The sequence below is a fragment of the Perna viridis genome, chromosome 4 (assembly GCF_037379345.1).
Source record: "Perna viridis isolate PV_CMFRI_1.1 ecotype Kerala chromosome 4, ASM3737934v1, whole genome shotgun sequence".
Taxonomy (NCBI): domain Eukaryota; kingdom Metazoa; phylum Mollusca; class Bivalvia; order Mytilida; family Mytilidae; genus Perna; species Perna viridis.
In genome coordinates, this window is record NC_142448.1 from 36820933 (window position 1) to 36847183 (window position 26251).

At 32.8% G+C, this 26251-nt stretch overlaps 1 protein-coding gene across 1 annotated transcript; it reads left to right on the top strand.

Moving 5' to 3' along the window:
• The first annotated feature begins 2997 nt into the window (after positions 1–2997).
• LOC148619955 (protein CFDP2-like) lies at positions 2998–6606 on the top strand. Its single transcript, XM_088577068.1, has 3 exons — positions 2998–4089; positions 4429–4560; positions 6598–6606. The coding sequence occupies exons 1-3, from the start codon at positions 2998–3000 to the stop codon at positions 6604–6606; spliced, it is 1233 nt and encodes a 410-aa protein (XP_088433194.1).
• The last annotated feature ends 19645 nt before the right edge of the window (positions 6607–26251 follow it).

Genomic DNA, 26251 nt, shown 5'->3' on the forward strand with positions numbered 1-26251 from the left:
GCGATTAATCTATTTAAGTATGATGCGTTGTAAATTCAGGTGATTAAAAAAATAGTAACAGTCATCATTTGTTCTTCATGGGGCATAACTACATCTGATATTTTATAAAAAAAAACAAATGCTTTTATTGGAATTTCAGTATTGTTATGATGAATTCAAACTTTCGAAATCATAAAATTGATAAGTCGTAGAAATTCGATAATGCACAGGGAAACCTGTTTATACAGCTTATCCTGTCTACTGAATATGATACCTTATTTTGATATATCTACCCAAGTGAGAATAAAATATATGAATTGAAATATTTTACACTTTGAACAGACGATTGTCAAAGAGAATTTTAAAGAACCTTTAAGTGTGTTTCACAAATTAAGTTGATAAATATGTACTCATAAAATCAGAAGCGGATGATTTGCTTCGTCTTCATAAAGATCCTAATCATACATCTTTTGTGATAGTTTTTAAGTCTTTTTTTTTTTTTACTTATTTAAAGAAGTGAATGTTATGGTTTTTTTTTAAACACGTCCATGTGTACGTACGTGTTACGGTGCATCTCCGCTGTTCCACTGTTGCTGTTGTCAAGAACCTAACCCGCCTTGAAAAAAAATATAACTCCGATTCTATTATCAAAATCGAAGCATAGCTTTTCTAAGATACGAAATGCAATCATGTTCTTGTTTGGAATTTACAGCTGTCATCTGCATTTTGTTTACGTCGCTTGATATATGTAAAATAAACCCGCCATCGGTGGATAACTGTAATATTTCCGGTATTTGTACAGATTGATCTGACAGGCCAAAACTGAAATGGATATAGCTAGAGATGTCCCTAAGGGATAAGAAATGTATAGTATTGCGAAGTGCTATAAAGTTATTGACCAATTGGAGGGCGAGGGGAAAGGGGGTATGGGGTTGGAATTTTGGGGAAAAATTGTTCAGGTTAATCATTTATTAAAAAGAAACTCCCCCATTATTTAGCAAGACAGATTTTCAAATAGAATTATTGATTTTGCTTGCTGCTCAAATATAAATAAAAATATTGCACTTGCGAAGCAAAAATGTTCACAAGGGTTGACCGCCCATTACATACTTTATTATAGTGTGTTAACATCTTTATCGGTATAGTTGTACAATACTTTATATATATATACATCATGTTCATCTAGCCATATATTTTAAGTGTCGAATAATCAGTCGATGTGCATCTTATAAACTTATAATCGTAAGACGAGATGTCTATCCTTGCTAACATTTTCGTTCACTCTTAAAATACATACTTTTAAAGGTAATCTGATCCAAATAAACGAACAGTTTTGTGCCAGATCCACAGATCTCAATGTCCGTTGTATAGATGACGTATTATAGTTTAATGTCAAACGACGACTTTTCATTCCGTATAGCCATCTTTCATTTCAGTCCTTGGTTGAAAAAAATACCCAGTTTCTTCTAAAATAATGAGTAATGACTTTTTTGGAAATGTTTGTTTTTGCTGATGTGACCGCTCAAGTATCGATTATAACGATAACATGTATGTGCTATTGAATTACCACTAGTATATTCACACCGCAATGGAAGCGGGAGATTTAGCGAGCTGTAAAATCTACATTTAACCTACAATTTCGTTTGAAAGGCCTGTACCAAGTCATGTCAATTGCGGTACCAGCTTCACTGTTGGTGTAATATCTATTTTGTCAGAATTATTTGGGACTTGATTTGATTGTGAATCAGACTAGTGTTCGGCAATTTTGTTGTTACACTTATTCATCTGCAGCAACTGTGAATAAAGTTTTCATAACACAACTCATATGTTAAACCAGAGCTTGCTGAAACTATGCAGAATTTTTGCACCATGCTTAGGCTTCTGGAACAGGGTTATGTTGCTTGTAGTATGTAGTCATCGCAACAGAAGATTGCTGGTTGTCATGATGAACTTGAGAATCGTTCCGGTGCATCCATCTGCATTATGAGAACCAATTTGTTCATCGTGAATTGTATATGTTGACACTTACGTCCATGTGCCCGTCCGTAGCAAATCGTGTCCGGGCTGTTACTTTGTTCTCTTTTGGTGTAGGATTTTGATATTCAGCATCAGGGTAGATAAGCCCAAGACAATTTAGAGCGTACCATCGTTGCTGACCTTAGGCTTTGAACTAGGACTGCAAGTTCACATTAAAAAGTTTTGTTTGCATAACTGTTTATGTTTCGGCCGTTATGAGGTTTGCAAGTTTTTGTCTTTGTTTCTGTAGGATGAAAATAAATGGAAACTAAATAAGAAAAACAAAGGTTATGAATATTTTATGTGGTAAAATATATATTAGTGTTGATGTATTAATGAGTAAATGTGCATCATATTTGATGCAATAGGTTGAAATTCCACTGGTTAAATGTGTGTTGGTGGCTTAATAACCACAGGGTAGTGATATGCGTCTAGTGCAGTAGTGATCGAACGTCTCTAGATCGCTACTGACGCTGGCTAGTCTACGTGTAGACGAAAAGGGGAGCAGCGTAAGCAGAAGCCTTCTTCTGCCAGTACATAGCCTCTACACTACCAAGACTCCTTCAATTTGCCTCCCCGAGGTAACACACGGTAACTTGGGTCTAGTACTCAAGGCTAACATGAAAGGGATCTCGGAGTAACAAGGACCCTAGAGGTGTAGAGTGCAGGCCCACCGGCGCGTGGAACACGCCCTGGCTCTCACCAACCTTGCCCCACCTATGGGTTAAATAGATTGCTGCCTTGTGATGGACTGTTGAGTCAAAGGCTACGGGAGACAACCCAGACAGAAAACGATGGTCAGACTGGGATCAAACCTTTGAAAGGGAACCTGTCTAGGAGAGGAAACTCTGATGTAAAACCCGGCTAGAAAGGAGTCGTCACCCATGGTAGGGAACCTATCTAGGAGAGCTGACTCTGATACAAAAGCATGTGAGGGACTTGCTGACCACCACATTAAAATAAAGCTGAAGCTAGAGGGCCAACCCCCACTAGTGGATACGAATGGTTACAGAAACGATTACAGTAAAAGTCATTCCTCGGACTCGTCAACGACTAGAGAAAGAGGACCAAACCAAACATCGAGGACAGCAAATGACGCGAAAGCTGATGAAGTTGTTCTCACCAAAACAACCAACAACCATAGGCACTTGGAATGTTAGAACAATGTATCAAAGTGGCAAAAGCTTGCAAATTGCGAACGAAATGGATAGATACAATATCGAAATTCTAGGACTCAGCGAAGTAAGATGGAATACAGCTGGAATGACAACACTATCTTCAGGTCATACGGTCATATTCTCAGGAAATCCAAATGAAGACGACATACATGACAAAGGCGTGGGATTCATGCTTACAAAGAAAGCCAAGAAATCGCTTTTGGAGTGGAATCCAATATCTGCAAGAGTGATATCAGCTAGATTTGACACTCGATTCCAGAAAACAACATTTATACAGGTGTATGCACCAACAAACACCGCAGACGAAGATGATAAAAATGACTTCTACAACTTATTACAAACAGTTGTTGATGCCGTTCCTAAAAGAGATATCCTTATCATCTTAGGAGATCTGAATGCCAAAGTAGGTGATGACAGAGGAGGTAGAGAAAGGGAGATAGGACCACATGGAATAGGGAAAATGAATGAGAACGGAGAGATGTTTGCTGACTTTTGCGCTATAAACAGTCTAGTAATTGGCGGTACTTGGTTTCCACATAAATCTTGTCATAAAACCACCTGGATTTCACCATCTGGAGACACTGAAAACCAAATAGACCACATAACAATAAGCCGTCGATGGAGATCTTCATTACAAGATGTACGAACAAAACGTGGAGCAGACGCAGCATCAGATCACCACCTTGTAATTGGAAAAATTAAACTCAAGCTTTTAACAACAAAGAAAAGAGAGACTACAAAAAGGAAGTTTAATGTTGAGAAGTTTAAAGATCAGAAAGTGAAAGAAAACTTCCAAATTACACTCAGGAACAGATTTAGTACTTTATTAGATCTTGACAACGAAGAAATGAACAATGATATTGATGACATCTGGAACTCAACAAAGACAGCCCTTCTGGAAGCATGCGAAGAAACAGTTGGTTTCATTCAAATGAAAAGAAAGAAATGGATGTCAGATCAAACATGGGATACAATATCTGAAAGAAGGGAAATAAAAGAAAAGTTGATGAGTGCCAAAACCAGACAGCAAAAGAAAAACCTGCAAGACCTTTACAGCGCAAAAGACAGAGAAGTGAAGAAAAGCTGTAAAAGAGATAAAAGAAACCATGCTGAAAAGTTAGCAGTAGAAGCTGAAAACGCCTGCTTAAAAGGAGACATTAAAACATTGTATAACATCACAAGACAACTCAGTGGAAAGATCTCTCAAAATGAAAATTTACCAGTCAAAGATAAAAACAATAATACCCTCACAAAGCTAGAAGATCAGCTTGACAGATGGAAAGAACACTTTAGTGAGGTATTGAACAGACCACCACCAACAAATCCACCAATACTTGAAGAAGGTCCAACACTTAACATAGAGACTGACAAAATTACCGAAAATGAAGTAAGAAAAGCCCTAAAACATCTTAAGAATGGGAAAGCAGCGGGAATCGATGGCATACCACCAGAAGCCCTCAAGTCCATGAATGACACTACCATTCAATATCTTCTTGGGCTATTAAACCAGATATGGGAAAAAGAAAAAATTCCAAAAGACTGGCAAAAGGGACTCTTGGTAAAACTACCTAAAAAGGGGGACAAATCCAATTGCAACAACTGGAGAGGAATAACTCTTTTGTCCATTCCTAGTAAAATCCTATGCAGTATAATCTTACAAAGAATGAAAGAAGAGATTGATAGCAAGCTGAGAGATGAACAAGCTGGATTTAGACAAGAACGATCATGTGTCGACCAGATTGCAACACTCAGAATAATTATTGAGCAAACGATCGAATGGCAATCATCCCTATATCTAAACTTTATTGACTTCCAGAAAGCATTTGACAGCATAGATCATCAGGTCTTGTGGAACATTCTAGGACACTATGGGATTCCTCCTAAGATTATTTCCATGATTAAGTTACTGTATGAAGAATTCTCTTGTCAGGTCATACATGCTGGTACTTTGACGGATCCTTTCCCTGTAACAACTGGCGTAAGGCAAGGATGCATTCTCTCTCCCCTTCTCTTTCTCATAGTCATCGACTGGATAGCAACAACAGCTTACAACGACCATCATGGTATACAATGGACACTAACATCTCGTCTAGAAGACCTCGAATTTGCAGACGACATATGCACACTATCGCATCGTCTTCAAGATTCCCAACACCAGGTTAACCATCTCGAAGAAACAGCTAAAAGAACAGGATTATATATCAACACAGCCAAAACCAAAGCCATGAGAATCCAACAAAACCAGATGGATCCAATATTGGTAAATAACCAACAGATAGAGAAGTAGATAAATTTACGTACCTTGGAAGTGTCATGAGTACAACTGGATGCACTGACGAAGATGTACAAGCCAGAAAGATGAAAGCATTACAGGCTTTTTCCATTCTAAAACCAGTATGGAAAAGTAGAACACTGAGAACGACTACTAAGATCAAAATTTTCAACAGCAATGTTAAGTCTGTCCTGTTATATGGTTGCGAGACCTGGAGAGAAACAGAAAACACCATGAAATCTATACAAGTCTTTGTTAACAAGTGCCTAAGAAATATACTGAATATCAGATGGCCAAAAAAAAAAAAAAATAACAAACAAGAAACTCTGGCAAAGAACAAAACAACAACCAATAGAAAACACCATTCGAACCCGAAAATGGAAATGGATTGGTCATACTTTAAGGAAGAACAATAAAAACACTACAAAGCAAGCTTTAGATTGGAATCCCCAAGGGCAAAGAAAAAGAGGAAGACCAAAGAACACCTGGAGGAGGGGTTTGAACTCTGAACTGAAGAGAGTAGGACTAACGTGGAAGAATTGTAACACCATCGCCCAAAACCGAAGCGAATGGCGAGAAACTGTAGTCGCCCTATGTCCACCCATGGACGAAATGGAATAAATCAAATGGTTACATTAGACTTGCCACTAAATCGTTTAATCCATTAATACGAGTGACGATAAAGCAAAACTATTTGCTTGCATAATATTATGAATTGTTTGTGAGTATATGGCCATGGTAAGATTAAGTATATATAGATGTCCTAATTGTACATAAATATTTCAATTGTTTTTTTAATATTTTTGTTTAATAATTTAAGTGTATTACATGTACAAATTTGCATGTATGAGCTTTAGCTTTTTTTGCTACATGTAGATAAAAAGAAAGTTAAAAACATAAACAAATAATATGGTCATGATACATGTAGTTTGATTGTTTTCTATGTGAACATTTCAATATCATTTTAAATTATGATACATGTATTATTTATCTAACATAATATACTGCATTGTATAATTAACGAAGAATGAAAGTGTATGAACGATATTGGAACATTGAAGGGAAAATAAGGACAATGTCTGTTTAATACCTTTTCTGTTACATTATTTAAAATGGTTTGAATTATTTTATTGTTGTATGTTGTTTCTTTAGTCAGCATAACTAGTTAAAATATATCAATAAAATAAAATGATAAATTTGTTTTGGCAATTTGAAAGAGAGTTAGCTTTATCATCAGAGCAATTAACATTTCTATTGTATTGGAACATAATATTTGATATAAACGTAATCTTTGGACTTAGTATTGGTGCAGCAAAATGGTGACGGTTACAAAACATATAGCACCTTGCAAAAGCCTCTGATATAGTTAACTACATTCACGTAATTATATTACACTTACTTGTTCTTTCACCAACTCCGCTAAGAAAAGCAGAGGACGCTTACCCTCTTAGATCAATATTCCCAGTTCCAAGTGGATTCCGAGTAGCTCATTTACCTGTGCTCCTTTGTACGTATTATTTTGGTTATTTTATGTTCTTTGTTATATGTATGACTTTCTTCTGTCGTTAACAGATTTCGAACATTTTGTTTTGTATCCATCTGTTGAAACTAAAAATATGTATTTCTATAAATGATAACTCAACCCGGTTCCCACTTAAATGATCATCTCTATCACATACATCTCCTGAAACGTGTAACGTTCCCAATCTCACCAACATGGAACACGCACACGAAGCACACGATAGACGAAAGCCACACGAAACACGTTACACGAAGCACGATACACGAATGATCGTGTACGCCGGATGTATTTATCTCAGTAATTGGTATTTTTCGGAATTTAACTTGCAAAACGAAACGAATAATAGATTATGGTATACAGTATACCTCTGTTCGTCGTATTTTGTTGATTGCTAACATCTTATATGTAATTTTACATTTATGTGTATTATGCTTAATAAACACATTCGGTATATACAATATTTTAATGTCTATATATTTTTTGTTATAAATTCAGGTTCTTTTCGTTATACATGGTACACTGCGAAAACATGGTAATTGGTCTGGCAGTATGAAAATGTTGAAATTCCATAAAATTAAAGTAAAATTCTCAACAAATTCATTGATAAAGTTTTTAATGATACAATCATATTGTTTTGACTATGAAATAAATAAAACTATGTTTATATAAAAAAGTCCATATTTGTTGAATTAAGATAATTGTGAACATATTTTCCTGGTCCCAGGAGAATTAAATTATCAGAATTTCATAAAATATTGATCAAATTACTCTATATGGAGGTAACTAAGCTATATTAACTAATGCAAAACCATCTTATTTGTCTTAAGTAGCAGTCCGCCTACGAATCATGCAATTTTCATTGATATTTTATCCAAATTGACTTTAAATCAGTTGGATATATCAGCAAAACAATGAATAAAATGAAAAAAATGAAAAATGTTTACACCGTTACCATAGCAACTACCACTCCTTAGCAACCACCAATTTAGGGCCTAATAATCACAAAAATGTCACAATTTGAATGTATTTTTTAGATCTAATGGTGGAAATTTACCAAACTAAATAATTATATTTATGAAGTGTGTATTATGGAAAACAATTTACAATAAGGTGCAAAGCGATCAGATTGGTTAAGATCTGGTTACCATAGCAACCAATATTCTTAATTTCTGACAATTTGAAATATACGAAAATAGGCTATGTTTAGACCCGTTTTGCTAACAAGAGCAAGAAGATATTATCCAAATGTATGCATGGATGTGTAGTAGGTGCTCTCCACAGAAACATATCAAAAATAAAAATATGTAACATATCTTTGTTTTTTTGCTCATTTGAGCCTTAAATCACCCCCATTTGCCATTTGCTTATTAACAAAAGATGGCAATGAGACAGGCTAAGTTAAAATTAACTGAATAGTCAAATGCAGGAAACGCTTTTGATAGCATTTTATGACCTAAACCAGAATTTTGCTGAAGGCAACAGTTTTTGAATATATATGGTAGTCAATTATTTGCAGGTTTTAATCTAGAGAGTAAAAAATATTAGGCACTACAGAACCAGAATTACAAAAAAAAATGATTGATTAATATAAGGGAAGGAAGGCGTGAGATAAAATTATCACATGCATACTGAATACTCTAAAGGTGCTAATAACTTTATATGTTCGTAATATTGTATGTGAAATATACGTTTTTTTCCAGATTTTGACAAAATGCGTATTGTTTACAATTAAATGTACTGTAGAATGTTGATAATTATAATTTTTTTTTAAGTATTTTATTAACGTTTTCACCTTTTCTGTATTCTCGCGATAAACACAAGTGTGATTAAGAATTACATATGCGGACGCAATAATCAATATAACTCAAAATATTTTTTTCCGTAGCGTATCCAGATGGACGATTTTGTGGAAATGTGGGAGACAAAGCCACCATACGACTTTTTGTATCATTCTACGTGAAATCTGACATAGAATGTGCTGCCATGTGTAATGTGAACGATAATTGTCTTGGCTACAATTTCAGTCATAACCAATGTGTGTAAACTGGTTGACGGATACCAACTCATTATTACTAGAGTGGACGAAAAATGGTGATTCATTGGAAAGTGTCTTCAAGGAAAAGATGCATGCATCCAGTGTTTAAATTAGCACTTATCAAATATAGAATGATATATTTTTGGGAAACAGTAAATTAAACTAAACTCAGAACAATTTATTTTTGAAGTCATAAAATGCCTACTAGGAGTTGTATCTAACTTTGAGAGAAGTAATACATAAGTCAAAACATTGTATATTTTAATAATTATGACAAATTCTTCCTGTTTTCTTTTCCATAAAGATTTGGTATACAGCTTGTCAATTTGTTTTCAGTATTTGCAACACCTTTAATAAAAAAAACAAGTTTTTCCTATGTATTGAATTTAGAATGTTCAACAAATGAAAAGTATACCAACAAAACCCTACGCAGTGTTTGAAGCTTTCCTCTAGAGACATAGTATATTTTATTAACATGACTTTTTCAAGTCCTATAGCAAATTCGAATAAAGCATTCAACTCGATACTTCTATCGATAAATACGTGCCTGTGGTGTTTCTATGAAGTTCTTTTAATTCAATTGAAACAAATAATGATATATATTAAAATCCGATAGATGTACCGATAAATATTTGCAACGGCATCAATTTCATTAAATACATTGGTTTGTGGCAAATAACAAGACAAAAGCTTTGCCGTATTATTTTAGTTTTATGCTGTTCTTATTTTTGCCCCCAATGAAATCATTTACAATGGTCTGGTATACACAACGTTAATAAATAAATAAAAACAAAACAAAAACAAAAAACAAAAAAACAAAACAAAACAAAACAAAACAAAACAAAAAACAACAACAACAACAACAACAAAAAAAAGAAACCAAAAAAAAAAAAAACCCAAAAAAACGGGAAAATAAAGAAAAACAAACGTCTTTTTTCCATATTTTTTATGTTTGTAGCATATTTTTTAATTGCAAATGGCGCTGGGTGGCAGCTATTCTAGTCATTTTACTGAGGATTGTTAAAATTCAAAGATGTCAACAAAATACTTAAAGGACTCAAAGAAGAAATTAAGTTTGTTAATGTGATGGTGTTGGTTTCCCACAGTATTTCAAATGAAGCAACTTAAGTACCATAATGTGTAAGAATCAGGCAATAGGTGGCACATAGTTTTTCTCAATTTGATTTTGTTATGCCACAGTTTCATGTACAGATAGAAAACAAACAAAAAGCTATTTAAATGAATCCTGACGCATCTATGACATAGATAGTTTCTGACTGCTTATAGCAAGTACGGGACAATTTTCCGCCATTTTTCCATGGTGCATTTCAACAAAATTGACCTATCAATATTCTAAAAAGGAAAACTTCATAAACACTTCGATGTTTGTTTCTGGTAGTTATGAGATATAAAGACGTGGATAATGCCATAAAATCACTGTTTTTTTTTTCTTCATGTGTCACACTTAATACACATTTTGCCCGATTTTTAAGCATAGAAGTGCTTATCATCTACCTTACCAGTTTTAATTTAGCCAACGACTTATATCTCTCATATGTGATGTTAATTTTATCGGAGATATATGTAACTTTCAACAAGCTACATCGAATATGCTTGAGAAGAACCTGGAACTGTTCATCCTTCGCGCTTAGGGAATAGCCGTTCCAGGTTCTTGTCTAGCATAAGCTAGGTTTGTTATTGATGACATGTCGGTGTCCCTGGCTTTGTTTTGCATTTCTAATTTTCCATTCACTACATTGGCCTGGGATATGTATGTCTCACTATAACATTGCAAAGATTTACTTGTACTAGCTGTTGTTATAATTTACAATTGTTGCATTCAACTCACTATCTTTTATTTTAATTTCAGCATCATCTCTTCATTGTATGGTTGAAGGTTCTGAGGGGTTAGAACTGCGTTTGCATATTAAGCAATTGATTCAACAATTAACTTTAGACCTTATGGGATAAAAATGATTAGAAGAACAATTTTACCATTTGCACCGAATTAAATATGACTGCGGTTAGAGATCAGTCATATTTATTTTTTTGACAAGTATATGTAACATTTTGGTTTTTTGATAACAACAAAATAGTTTGAAAATGATTGAAGAAAAAAATCGATTGTCTGCCAAGTCTGTCAACATTTCAGGGAAGACATCTTCCTGGGACACATAAAAATGGTGACAATAAAATTATGACGACAAAAAACTATAGCAAAAATGTTGAACCTAATACAATTTCCATACCTCACATGTACTTTTCGTTTTGCTCTCATTGGTTTTTAAGGCATTACTTGGATCAACCTGCAGCAGGAAGGGATGTCATTCTATTCAATTTATTCGATGTCTCCTTTACTGTTATATCTCATTTACTTACCCTTAGGGGAATGAGACCTATAGATTCAGAATTTCTGTGGTGGTTTAGTTCTATACATTACATGCAAAGCGTAAGTTTGCAATATTTACAAGTGGTGTTCTATCGATTCATTTATACACCAATAAGCAATTGTGCAACTTGTAATTTGTGGCATTACAAGCACAAACCAAAAGTCCGATAAATTAGTTTTACAATTAAAATCAATGAGGGAAACCAGGCATTTAAACATAATTGAATTAGTTTTCCTAGAAAGCTAAAGTAAGCTATATGCATACTCCAATTTTGAAAAAAAAATTGCGAACTTACACTTGAAGTAGTTTGTATAATGAAAGAGTAATCAAGGGAACCAAGGTGATATCGGTAATCAAAAGAATGTAATCCAGGGACAAAGACCAGACATGGAAAACAGACATACACAACAAAGAACATAAAGTAACTAAAATCATACATACAAAGTAACAAAAGCAAATGGGCAACTCGGACTCCACTAAAAACTGGTAGCATGGACCAGGTGCACCGGTAGGGTAAGCGTCGTCTGTTTTTCTAGAAACATCCGCCGAGTTGCTCATAATAGCCGTTTCAACATCCAATTTTACCCCATATGTAATTTTGCTGTCTTTGTGACTGCAGTTGTTTTAGTTGTTTTTTTTCAATTTTTCTTTTTATCTAAAACAGTTTTATCAAAATAAAAAAAATACTTACATTATAAAGATCCAAAATAACTGATTATTCAGAAGAAAGAAGCAAACTTTTACAACAACTCTGTTTAAATCCAGCTAAAAGTAAACGCACCAGTTCTTCGTAAAACGAGAACTTAAGTTACAAAACATATCATAACCTGGTTAAGATTGGCATGGTTGTTTTTTTGCACTGTAGGTTGTCCTTTGACATAATGAACCTTCTCCGTCGATGAACTGTGTTGCATTTGATAGTTTGGTCTCTAGTAGAATTTAATGCAGGTTAGGTCATTAAAATTAATTCAAAGACATACAAAGTGTTAACTTTACAGAAGCTTTTTATTTGGTGTAGTTATCTATCAACGACCTATTTCTTTGTTTTTGTTTTGTCATTTTGTTTTCTCTACCTTTAATGCTGTAAATTATACTGAGATAAACACGATTGTTAGCCGTTCAAATATATGTGAAAATCCTTTAAAGTTGACCATGCATTATTTTCGGTCATTGGGAAAACGTAGTTATTTTCCCTCAATGAGAAAATAGACATAGATCTATAAGCTTTATCATTATTTTTTTTAAAAAAGAAAATTGTGGCATATTGATCATATCAAGTGTTGTTGTTATCAACTAGCTTGTTAAGTTATTGTTCCGTGTGTATGCCATTATGGCAATTCTGCAAAAGGGTAGGGCAATGGACAACCTAGAAATAATGATACATTTAATATGGTAATAGGTTCTGGTTTGTATTCGAAACTTATTTTTATAGAACAGCTAAAGAATGACCACTGGTCGAAATTGTACAACCTTTATATCAATAAATATCAACAAGTTAGCGGAAAACCTAAAGGTGTAAAGCAATGTTTTTTTTTTTCTCAAAATGCTTGCAATAACATTTAGTCATGTAATTCGATTAAAAGGTGCAATAACAAAAATGCAAAACGAATATTAATATTTTACACATACTAGACGTGCAATGACTGAAAATGTAATTTTATATTCCTACTTCATCATCGTCTTAACATTTTTTAAGTGTTGATTTTTATTGTTCCAAAGAATTTCAAATCTATAAAGCTATAAAGTGTTTGTCTTCAGCACAAAAAAATATTTCGTCTTATATCAAAAATATCTGTTAAGGCAAACAAAGCACGAATTATTGTAATATTTGAAGATAAAATATGACATCAATTCAGTAATAAAGAAAAACTAACGTTACAAATAATTTATTCTTATGGATTTCTAAGAACTGCAGTATTTTCCATTGTCAATCTAGGATACATGTAAGCATTGTATGCATGCATCTTTTCCTTGCAGACATTTGCCTATAAATTTCCATTGTTCATTTGCAATTTTTTTAATCAGTTGATTTCCATCAACAAGCTCGCATTCCATGGTTTTTGCATTGAAATTAAAGCCAAGACAGTCTTCATTTATATGGCAGTAGAAACCGCATTCTAAGCTAGATCCGGCATGAAGCTTCTTTCGAAGTCGCATAACGGCCTTAAATCCATTTCTTCCACAGAACCGTCCACCTGGATTTGCTTGAAAAAGAAAAACAACTTACTTTTGATAAAAATCATTATTAATATGTAAAATGTTTCCTACAACCCTCTCATATGCATTAGGTATAAACCACAGTCTTTTTTTGTCAAATACACTGTAATTGTAAAGAGTAATCAAAGGGACCAAGGTTCTAGCGGTAATCAAAAGAATGTAATCAAGGGACAAAGACCAGACATGGAAAACCGATAAACACAACAAAGAACATAAAGTAACTAAAGTAATACATACAAAGTAACAAACACAAATGAGCAACATTTTGTTTTGAAGTAAGATGATTGATATGAAAGATGAAAATGAAATTGTTCAAAGAAAACATTTGTTTTTTCTTATTTTATATTTTGTTTTGTTTTACTGGTTTTGTTTTGTTTTTGTTCTGTTCAGGTTTGTTTGTATTGTGTGTTTCCTTTTTGTTGATGTATGCAGTTATGTAAGTGAATCGCCATTGTTGCAAAGGAGATTATTTTTTTGTTTTTGTTTTGGGGAGAAGGCTGTTGATGAAATGACAGGTAATGGGCAGTGAATGGATCTTTATGACTAAATATTGTAGATTTGTTTAAAAAATTCGTTTTGTTAAATAGAAATTCTTCCATGACTGATAGAGAGTATTACAGAAATGGTAACTTTTTTTAATATTTGTTAAGTTGAAGTTATGAATACTGATACAATGTTTGTATAACCATTTAGTACTTTAAATTTATTTTTCTTTCAATAGGCAAGTCAGAAATTCAATGATTTAAACGATAACGATTGATATCACACCAGATATAAATAACAAAGCGAACAAACTATAGAAATATTCCTACCGCTGTTTTGAATAATCCAGGTACCATCCATTCCAACAGACGTATAAATTGTTATGTGTTCAAATCCTGTAAAACCATTGAATTCAAGTTGCTTTGAATAAATTTGATGATCATAAGTTACGTTTCCTCGTCCCAGTCGAAAGTGTAAATTTTCCCATGAGTACCAGAATGTCCGAAAATTATCGCAGTTTAGTATTTCACCAGAAATGTCTCTACCATCGCTTTTTATATTATATTTTTCAATGTAAAAAATGTGAACCCCGGAGTTATCTGTGGAACCAATTATAATTTGAAAATCGAGTGTGCCGCTTCGTCCGATCAATGTTATGATTGCATCTTGGCAACACCTAACGGCGAATATTAATGACGTTTTCCCTTTCAAATCTACTCCATAAGGTACCAGATCTATTCCTGCTGATATTGATGCTTCACGGTCAGAGCGCAAATCTAAGAAGCCAGATAAAATTTCAGTGTAAATCCATATATGGTCAATTGACTTTCCTGAAAATGGTAAAAATAAATTTTTGGGTCTGATATGTTCAAATTGCTTGCCTTTTAAAACAAATGTAGATGCCACGGAGTTTAGAGGTCTTAAATAGTATGTGCTTATATTTTTACTAAGTTCCTTAAAAAAATATCTGGAATCTTGTACAATTTGAAGGAAAAACTTGAAGAATATTTTATATTACTTGTGTAAACATTTGCTAACACAGCTTTTTGTATTGGTTGACTCATAGGTGTTTATTTTAATATCTTACATCGCTGTTTCAGGTTTTCCAAAAAATATTTCCCAAATAGGCTTTTTTCTTTCATTTAAAAAGATTAAAACACATTGTAACTATTGTCAGCAAACATCCATGATATTTTGTGTATGAAGCTGCAAAAAAAAAAAAAAATAAATAAATAAATAAAAAATAAATAAATAAAAAAAAAGGTATTGCCCAGCTTTTTCCTAACTTGATATGAAAAATCATTTTAAGCCTAAAGGAAGTTTTTTTGTTTAATAAAAACAAAAATTCAAACAATGAACATCTTAACTTAGAAACTGAACACATATGTATAGTACCTAGCTGGTATTAATATCTTATTTCCCTTAGTTCTACTTCAGTGCTGGTTAACAAAATACAAATAAAATACGTGTTACTCACCCTGACATATACTGACGCACAAATAACAAGTACAAAATAAAGTAAGTTTTCCAATATTTCGCATTTTGATAGTTTTTTTTTCTTCAGTCAGGTTTTAATTCTAGCATACTCTTGTTTTCACGCGTGTATGTACTTCGCATTTTCTTTGTAGGTTCATTTTCAGTACCGCGAAAGAAAATGAAACATGATAATTATTTTATAGCCTGATTTTATCTTTCACTTTTGATTTTTTGGTTTGTTTTCCTTTATGTTTTTATTTTAATGTACACATTATATCGTTGGATCATTTATGCGATGCTTACACCTTACCCACGAGGACTTCCTGCTTTGGTTGCACAAGGCCCAGTAGCTAAACTCATGACATGAATTATGTATTCGTTGCACGAAGACAGAAATTGCATCTTTTCATCTTACCTTTTTTATTCTCTTTCAAAAGCTGATGGATGATATTGAATTTTTTTTTCTGAGAAATTCGAGGATGCACTTTTTAAATCTAAAACTTGAAAAACAAAGTTTCATCGGTAAACCTTCAATTTTATTTGCACAAAGCACGTCATATACTTGAACTATTTGATACTTTCTTTTATTTATGTTATCGATAAATATCACAGAAAACAATATTAGATTAATACATGTTTTAAAACTCGAGTTACTTAAATTTGCATATCGTCGATTGATCCTACAAGAACAAAATTATGCTTCCAAAAGCAAAATGAAACCTTCACTTTAATACGTTCGAGAAAAGGTATCATGGATGTAAAAAAGATCTTTCTAAAGGATAAAAGCTTGGTATTTCCATAAAATGCAGTTTTTGAATAAACAAAAGGCTTTTTTTGGTAACCTTATAGGTTTTTGTATTGCTACTTTTGGTATGCTGATGTCACACATTATGTAGTAGATTATCATAGATTGACAACTGATTTATTCAACGGGTCATAGTTTTCCTTTCGTCGTTTGTCTACCCCGGACTTGACTTTTTATGAGCAACTCGGCGGGTGTTTCTAGAAAAGCAGAGGGTGCTTACCCTACCGGTGCACCTGGTCCATTCTCCCAGTTTTTAGTGGAGTCCGGATTGCTCATTTACTTTTGTTGCTTTGTATGTATGATTTTAGTTACTTTATGTTCTTTCTTGTGTATGTCTGTTTTCCATGTCTGGTCTTCGTCCCTGGATTACATTCTTTTGATTACCGATATAACCTTGGTTTCCTTGGTTACTCATTCAAATAAAAAGACAAAACAATGGTGGTTGATATTGGTAATTTTCAAGGAGCATTAATATAAACTGCATATTGTAAAAGGATTTACAGAATTATCTGTGACGTTATGTGTTTCTCTCTTAGTATCTGTAATTGAAAAATACATATTAGACAAAATCTTAAGATAATTTCCTGTAATACTAATGCAAACATCTAGATTTGAAATAAAAGCGCTTTGAAAAAAATATAATGCAACACAAATTAATAAATAGAAAATGCGAAAAATTGCGGTCAATTTTTTATGTCATCTACTGATAATTTCAGGTAAGCATGAATATTATCTATGAATAATCTATGTCGATATCTAATACAACCTCTGTAGACACTTATATGGAATTCCTTCTTGATAACATGCTTTTTGATAATTTAATAATCTTATGTGACAAAATCTGCATCAGTTAGTATGATCGACGATAACTATGTATGAGCTTTGAACGCTTATAAACGATCATCACACTGATATTTCTTTTCTTTGCAACGGCGCAAACTTCATTGCAAGGGTGTATGGATAATACCCACCAAAATGTATCATTGAAGAATAGAGCTTATTATACAAAAATAATTGTATCAGTTTTAACTAAGGTCGTTTCCATTATGAAAATGTATAAGTTGACCCTTTGATGAATATGAATATACTTCTATGGCCAAGCACGTTTATCCTTCTGGTGGCCCTGTTCCAGGCTCCAAGTTTTATGGGACTCCGAGTTGCTCAATCACATTTGTTTTTCTTTTACGTTTCTCAAGTTCATTGTTGTGTGTCTTAATCCTTGGTTCAAAATGTATTTATTCGTTTGATTTTCACATTAATCTTAATTGCCTTGATTACCCCTTGATGCCTGTGATTTCACGTGCATATTGTAGAATCACAGTGTATCCTTGGAATATTTAGTTGAAGTTATGAAATGTATTTTTCTCACTTTACATATTAGGAAAGTCCACTGATAAACTGTGGATACCAACAAGGGATGTAGGAAATAAAGATTTAGTTAATAGCGATATTCAGATAATAATTGCTATTACTACTGATTTAACGGGACATGGAATCGGAATTATTCGGAATACAAACATAAATTTTGATCTTAAAACATGTAGGGATGCCTTCATTACCCTTGTTGGCCCAAATATGATTCCTGCCATTCAATAAGTCATTGGTGCAGCAGAGAACACTTACATAAGTGTTTATTCAATTCTGATGTGTATAGTATTTTTGTTGCGGGACTTCTCAACTGCAACGAATTTCAAACATTTTGGTTCAGTTGGGATAACTTATACCTTCGATTTGATAACGGAAGTATTCCGTTTGCAGACCAAATATTTTCTCATCGGGAGACTTCGATAGTTAATGACTTTGCAGTCTTTGAAAGAGTAATGATCAACTCAGGATGGGGAGTCAATGGAATATGGATAGTCCATAACCACGGTAATGTATGAGTATTTCAAAAAAAAAAAAAACAAAAAAAAAAAAAAAACAAACCTTATTATGCAAAAGCACATCGTTTTTTAAGCTTTCATTGGGGTAACTTAAACAAAGTGTACAATGTGTAAAACAGGCCAATTTAATATTTCACATAGACTAAGATAAAAGAAAGTCGATGTAAGGTGTTAATGTTCTGTCATGGGAAAACACGAATCAACGGAATTCTTATCATTGAGATGCAAATATTATTAATGTTTATATGGTAAGTCAGAGTTATCTTAGGATTGTTACACGAATGAACAATGAAACGCTTTATCTCTGTTTTGATTTCATATTTTGTCCTTTGTATCCTTGAAAAGTGTTCGATGATGGATATTTTAATCTACATGGTACTAATTTTATATTGCAAAGTAGAAAAAAATGTCGGCTATTTAATTGTTATAAATGAAGACCAAGTAAATTAAAAATAAAATTATTTGCATTATGTTTTTGGTCGTTTAAACTTATCGATTTCGCAATAACGGAATGTACTTCTTGCTTCATCTCTTATATCTGAAAATTTGTCGAAATTTGGTTTAAAAAAAGAAAAAAAAATATTGACTTATCGACACCTCAGATAATATAAAAAACTGAATTATAATATTTATAAAAGGGAACGTCATATAAAAATATACTGCCCAACTGTGAAAGAAACGTGCTGTCATCATGCTAACTTCTGTTTTGGATGTGACCTGGTAGATGGTAATCAGCTGATCACCACAACAGATGACCCGAACTGGAGATTTGTAGTTAAATGCCTACAACGATTTAAAACGGTTTTGCTTGTTTGATTGATTAGTTTTAATATCTACAAAAAAAATAATTTATTTTCTAAATCAAATTTGCATTAACAAACTACACAATACGTTTCATTGTAACAGGAAATCGTTTACACTTTTTATATGAAACTGAGTTAACATAAATAGATCAACTTTATTTTAGTTTTTGTTGTCTAATCAAGTTTTGAACAGATCCGAAATCAAAACGTTATGACCCTTGGATTTTCAATTACGCTTGCATAACTGCAAATTGAATGCAGAAATTTGACGAAGGAATACTTGACATAACACTTATTTTCGGGTCAGCTGAAATATTTCACTTCTAAAATCCAGAAAATTTATTTTCCAAAACTAACTATCTAAAACATAATCATAAGTTAATGTTTCACGTAGAATGTTAAAAATGTATTTATATACATAGTTAAGCTGCAATGACAATCTCATTCCAGTGTAAATGCATTTTTGAACCTGGGTAAGTTGACATCTGCCTAAATCGGACAAATTGTACATTCAAACGGGATTCGATATAGGCTAGTGTTTTGCTGATAACAAAATCCATAATATTAATATGATGAAGGTGAAACCTTTTGACGCTCCCGAAGAAACATTAATAAAAAACAACTTTGATAATTTTTGTCAGCTCTGATTTGATGATTTAAACATATTTTATTCAATAAATAAATTGAATAAGATTGGATAGTAGGCAAGGCCTATATATATATATCCTCTCGGTACACAGGGGCGGATTCAGGCGCGGGCGTGGCGGGGATGTGCCCCCCTTAAAATTTGCAAAACATGGGTTGTGAGGGATAGATTTTGGCGCTTTTAGGTTGAAACTTTAATTTTTCCCTAATTTTACCACAAAAGATATCCACATTTCACCTACTGTAGAATAATATTTCAAAATAAACTCAAAAAAAAATTCTATGCGTCCCCCTAAATTTAAAATCCTGGATCCGCCCCTGATACAAGTCAACATGTACAACATGCAGATAGAAGATATTCACATAATTTGACAACACACACACACACACACACACACACACACACACACACACACACACAAGGAGCTTAGCTGAATAGTTTAGCTGAATATTGTTTTGTAAGGTCATAACAGGGCATCTCTATTCAAGATTAAGAAAAAACAAAAGTAAATGAGCAACTCGGTCTCCACTAAAATCTATAAGCATAGACCAGGTGCACCGATATGATAAGCATCCTCTGCTTCCCTTGAAACACCCATCGAGTTGCTCAAAAAAGGCAATTCCAGGGTAGACAAAAGAGGGACGAAAAACTATGACACGTTGAACAAATCAATTATCATGGTTCCGATGGATACACTGTAATGATCCACAGTTCATGATGATGACAATAAAACTTCTGAAGTAATGAATTCAATCAACAAACAACATAACCCTGTTCCAGAAGCCTAATTGTAAGAAGTCGAGCGCGATACAAAAAGGTCTTTGTAGTTACGGCAAGCTGTGTCATAACGTAGTATTTGTGATATGAAAACTCCATACGCAGGTGCTGAAAAGATGTTATCACAGATGAAAGGAAATGAAAAGTCATCGTGGTTGTCGTATAGTTTGGTCAATAGTTTTTCATAACCATCGACCTCTAAGTGTAGGTCAAGATATGCTGACTTCACTGAGTTTGTAGTATCCTTTATCTCAAGTTTTTCGGGGGTAGATTCGATGTATAAAATCCCCGAAACTATGATTTTTAACGATAATACGTCATCTATATAGCGGAAACTGAAATTAAAGGTTTTAGCTAAACGATGTTTATTCTTTTGGATCAGCTATTTAGTCAGCCTCATAAGATTGGTCAGCAAGTAGAGGAGCACATTTTGTTCCTATTGAAATGTCAACCGTTTGTTGAAAAACGCTTCCACCACACTTGATAAATATGTTGTCAATAAAAAGTTTCAGCATTTTGAAAATATCTTCTTCGGTAAATTGGAAGATGCTTTGAAGTTGTTTTCTGAACAACATATGAGGAATCTCTACCGAGAACTATATATCTAGGTGTACCGTCTTTTTTTGGAGTAACAACAATGTATAATGTTTTTTAATTCGGGAAAAAGAAGTATGAAGAGTTGACAAATCATAGGCTATTGTATTCTGATAAAAATCTTGAATTGATGGTTTCCAGAATATCTTCCAAACTCATCGGGATCCACTAATTCCACCACTAGAGTAACAAATGTCATGGAAGGACTGGACACCCACTTTGACAGCTGTGAGGACAGACTTTAAAACTTTGAAGGGTATTGCTTTTGTAAATCGAAATTTTTCAAGATATTTGTTTGTTTTAAAAAGACAGTTATCAATCTATCGGTAATGTGGATGGTGGTTATTTAAGTGCGATTAAGAACTGGCAATCGTTAATTAAACAAAATGATTGCGAATTTAACAGGTATACGTTCTACACCATAACTCAACTGGCATATGCTGGAGTAAATATCATATAATAGAAACAGCTAACTTACACTATGACTAAAATATTCATGACCATCACATCTTTTAAAACATTCCGAAAAATTCTTAAACTTGTTGGCATTTGTGCATGGAATCCCACCTTTGATTAAAAGAAACAGATACATTGTATTTTTCAAGTCAATACCAGATATACAATATTGTTTGAATTGTTTTCGTGATATGAAAGTCTAGAACGACGGCACTCAAATAATTTGTTTGTTATATAGAGGGAATATTTTCATGGAATTATTTGAATGAAAGTATTTGTAAAGAATTCTTTGTACAAAAGTATTCACATTTAGTTAATGCCAAGTATATTCAAGTTTTGGTAAATACACTTCAAGCAAGGTACAATATACAATACTTCCAGGAAGTTCCCAATGTTTTAAATCGATCATAGCAGTATTTACAATTTTATGGAAAAAAAACGAACAATAAACAAATAATGTACCTAATGGATTAACCTTTTTCTGAAACTGCAGCTTGGCACTGACCGAAACTAACCTTCCTGTTTCATTTGTCATTAAAGCAAATTTGTTCGCCGATATTGGTTCACTGATTTGAGTACCAAATAATTGACAACTTTCAGGAATTTCGATGAATGCTGTTATATTCTCGGAGATGTAAAAATCGTTCCCGTCGTAAACTGAAAAAAAATGGTGCAATGAACTACGAAACATATTAAATATTTTATAATGGAGTAGGATATTACAAACTGTAAACCGGGACATTTTTTGCGTTGTCTTTTTTTTCACGGTTTCTGCTATAAATCTGTTTTCGCGCGTATTTGAATTTGCGATCGCTCATCAAATGAACTGTAATGTTCATCGAAGAAAATATTCGCGACAGCTTAAATTGCGCTTACCGAACATTGGAGCGAAAATATCCAAATTAAAACTTCCACGAAAATTTCACGGTTTACAGTACACAAAAGCGAGTCTTTTAAATAGCAATTTCTACTCACGCCTTGCTCTACATCTAGTTACAACATAAACTACAGTGAATATTACAAACATATTATATATCATTAATGTTAGTATGTGATATTGGTTTATCACATTATAGCTTCCTCTAGAACTATCACGATGAAAGTGGAAACGTCATTGACAAAAGGATGTTTTGTAGTATATTTATGTATATACTCACATGACATTTATTTCCTTTTTCCGAATTCATGGTCATGCTGAGCTGTCTCTAACAAAATAAGCCATTGAGGTACTATGAGAACTATGCTTTAAATGGACGATTCGACCAAAAGACATTTCGGACCATGACAATTAGCATAATTGGACAAATATATATCATTACAAAATTTACCATACTTGAAGGTTAATATGGTGTAGGCATTGCCTAAATCAGCGAGCACCGTGAATTTTACCATACACGAAGGTTATAAGTATAATATATCAAATCAGAGCTTTGGGGATGAAGCAAGCAATATTAATCAACATTTGTTTGTGCATCACTTGACTGATAACCAAAACTGTCCACACTGTAGGGATACATTGAAGATAATCATCATTTCTTGTTATCTTACAATTATTATGCTCACAACAGGAGGTCACTGCAGTCTGTCTGCTTAGACCTTAACATTATATTGTTGACAGACATATAATTTGTCATAAAATATTGATTTTATAAAAAAAAAACAATAATAATGATTTGTTGATCTATTCATCAGGATTTATTATTATAAATGACACATTTATCATGCATTTTGATTATTGATAACTAGATATTAAAACCATTTCAAATCAATTTCCATCTTCCTTAATGAAAGGATCGGTTCATGATGTTTGGTAAACATGAACTATGCAGAAAATACCTGTTTTGTCAAGATCGAGTCAATAATTTTCAATTTTTGATTTCTATCCATCAATGTTTACAAAAAATGTATATTGATACTATTCTAAAATAAAAAAAAGAGTTTAATTTGAAGATAATTAAAAAGTTATGCATTATAATTTAAATTGCACAGAGAAATACTATAATTATATATATATATTAAAGAACCCTACTGTGGTATTCTCCCGGCGTAGGAACCATATTGCTTCGCCACCGAAGGCTGAATTGCCCGACCCTACCACCTCTCCCTATTTTCAGTGGCAATCAAAATTTGTCGTCCCCACTACCCTCGTGTCCCATCCCATTTTTCATTTCATCATCATTTCATCATCATTTTATCATCCACTTCATGTTCATCGCCTGAATATAGATGAAATATTGCTGCTCCGGCGTTAATCCCCAACAAACAAACAAAAAAAAAAAACAAACAAACAAACAAACTGGAAGCAAGTTAAATGTATTTCGCTGTTGTTATGTTTAGATTAGTGTTTCAATGAAATGGAGCATCGCACCATATAATGGGCTTTTGTTTTGTTTTCTTTTATATCATTTTTAAACGAGGTAAATGTGCGTCACAATTATTGAATTTCCATGAAATGAATTCATAGGCACCAATTCCTTCATTGTGCTATAATTCTATCAAACCTATTAGGTACAAACATAAAAATTATAGCTTTTCTCACCTTTTGATACTGTATACCAGATGTTTACGTTGTTATGTATTCAAAACAAAATGCTTTTTTGTAAATGTATTGCAGTGTTATTTGCGGACCGGATTTTATTGGTGATGTAATGCCCACATTTCTAAACGTTCCGTATTTACCTGATTCTCATTCGAACGCATTAAGGTACTTTTGAAAAATAATAAGGTCCATACATTGACGTATAAATGCTTAGTTCTTAAAAGGATATTTTACTACTTTAAAGAGTTAAGTTTTCACTATTATTTTATTGATAGTTTTAATGGACAAACGCAAGGAATATGTTAAATACAATATTGTATCAATACTGAGTTTCTGTCTTTTATCTTAGTACATTTGCACGTGCTTTAGGAATAATTTTTCGTCATAACACTACCAAAAACATTGTGCATTTGTGTGCTAAAATATTTCAATTATATTTGTTTCTGCCAGATTTGAAAATGGAATAGATATATTTTGTAATGGGGATTAGAATAAGCGAAATGTTCAATGATTATTTATTTCCATAAATCAAATTGAATTTGACATAATTAACGAAGAAGTGCAAAATGGTTGCATTATAAACTCGGTTTCACTAAACTATATTATGTTTGTAATTGCATTCAGGTGCGACAAATAGCGTAAATGCAAAACATTTTTTTAATACTGTAAAAGAAAGATATGACCAAAATGTTAACAGATAGTTTATGATGATGGCTTAGCAGTCTTAACCAAAATAATATGTTTTAGATAGTTCTTTTTTGTTATGTTATAACAGCAAAATTAATATTTTTGGAACTTAATCATGGACTAAAAAATTTAACCTAGAACTGAATTTTCAATATTTTAATATTGCATGCCATAAACACATCATATCATATACCAAAATATTCCTCTCATTTAGCAAAACCTTCGAAGCCATTTTGAAACATTTTGCAGTAAATGTTATTCTTGAATCTTGCATATGAACGTGTCAGACTGCCATTAAATACACATCTTTCATAAGTTAGTATTTACCTATAAAAAGTAAACAGAATATTAATCATGTATCAAATGCAAGTTACCCTCTGTTATGGATGCTAAATCTTAAAACTACACTTTATTGGAACAATTGAAATACTCAAAACGAATTAAATGGAAACCATTTATACTGGGACTACTTTCATTTATATTTATAGCTACTTTCACTTTATCTTAATGAGAACAATATGGAAGCCACTTGGAACTATATCAAGGTTTTGGGATAAGATAATACAAATTAAAGAGCTTCACAAGGTAAAAAAATGTTTGCTCTATTGATAAATATAGACGTAGATGTGAAAAATAAACTCGTTACCTTAAACGCATTTTTTGCAATCCTTAAAATAAGGACAATATCAATGTTGTTGGTCTGATGTACAGACCAAAGACTTCTCAGGATAAACGAGGAGTGAAAATTTAAGGTTAATATTGGAAGACTTTTCAATCAAATGACATTTTTGGAGGCAAAACAAAGGGGCTAAGTTCAAAATTTGAAACAAACTGCTAAATTTTACACAATTGACCCCTGAGAGACGGTTCAATCAAGCAAACGTCATGAGCATGCAAAGTACAATTACTTAATTATATAATGAGTATCATCTTATACTCCCATATTATTTACTCAAAAACAAATGTCCACATACATGTTCAAATGTACATGTCAATGTTATTAAAGGATTTATAATATCTAAACGAAAGTCTACATCTTAATCTCTTTCCAACTACATGTATTGGACTATTTGTATGGATCTGCGACTTTTTCCATAGAAAGACCTGAGAATGGAAAACAATATATATATATATATATATTATTTCCAATACTGACTATGCAAATGTTCTTGTCTAAATAAACATCTGGACAGCTTGACAAACATTAGGTTTGTCAAATGTTGAAGACTTAGAAATTTTGAAAAGAGAGGGTTGCAGTGGTTTGCGTTAAGAAGGGAGTTTTCTAGGCTGTTATTTACTAATTTAATGCAAATTAAGCATGAATGTAACAAAATTTTCCAATTAAAAGTGGAGTTTCCACGAACAAAACTTGGATCCTCCACTTATTCATATATATTCTTCTTTTTCGCAATTTTGCGGGTTGCAAACAAGACCTGAAACTAAGATTAACCATCTGTTTGGGGAATTATCCCTAAATGATGGATTTTTATTCA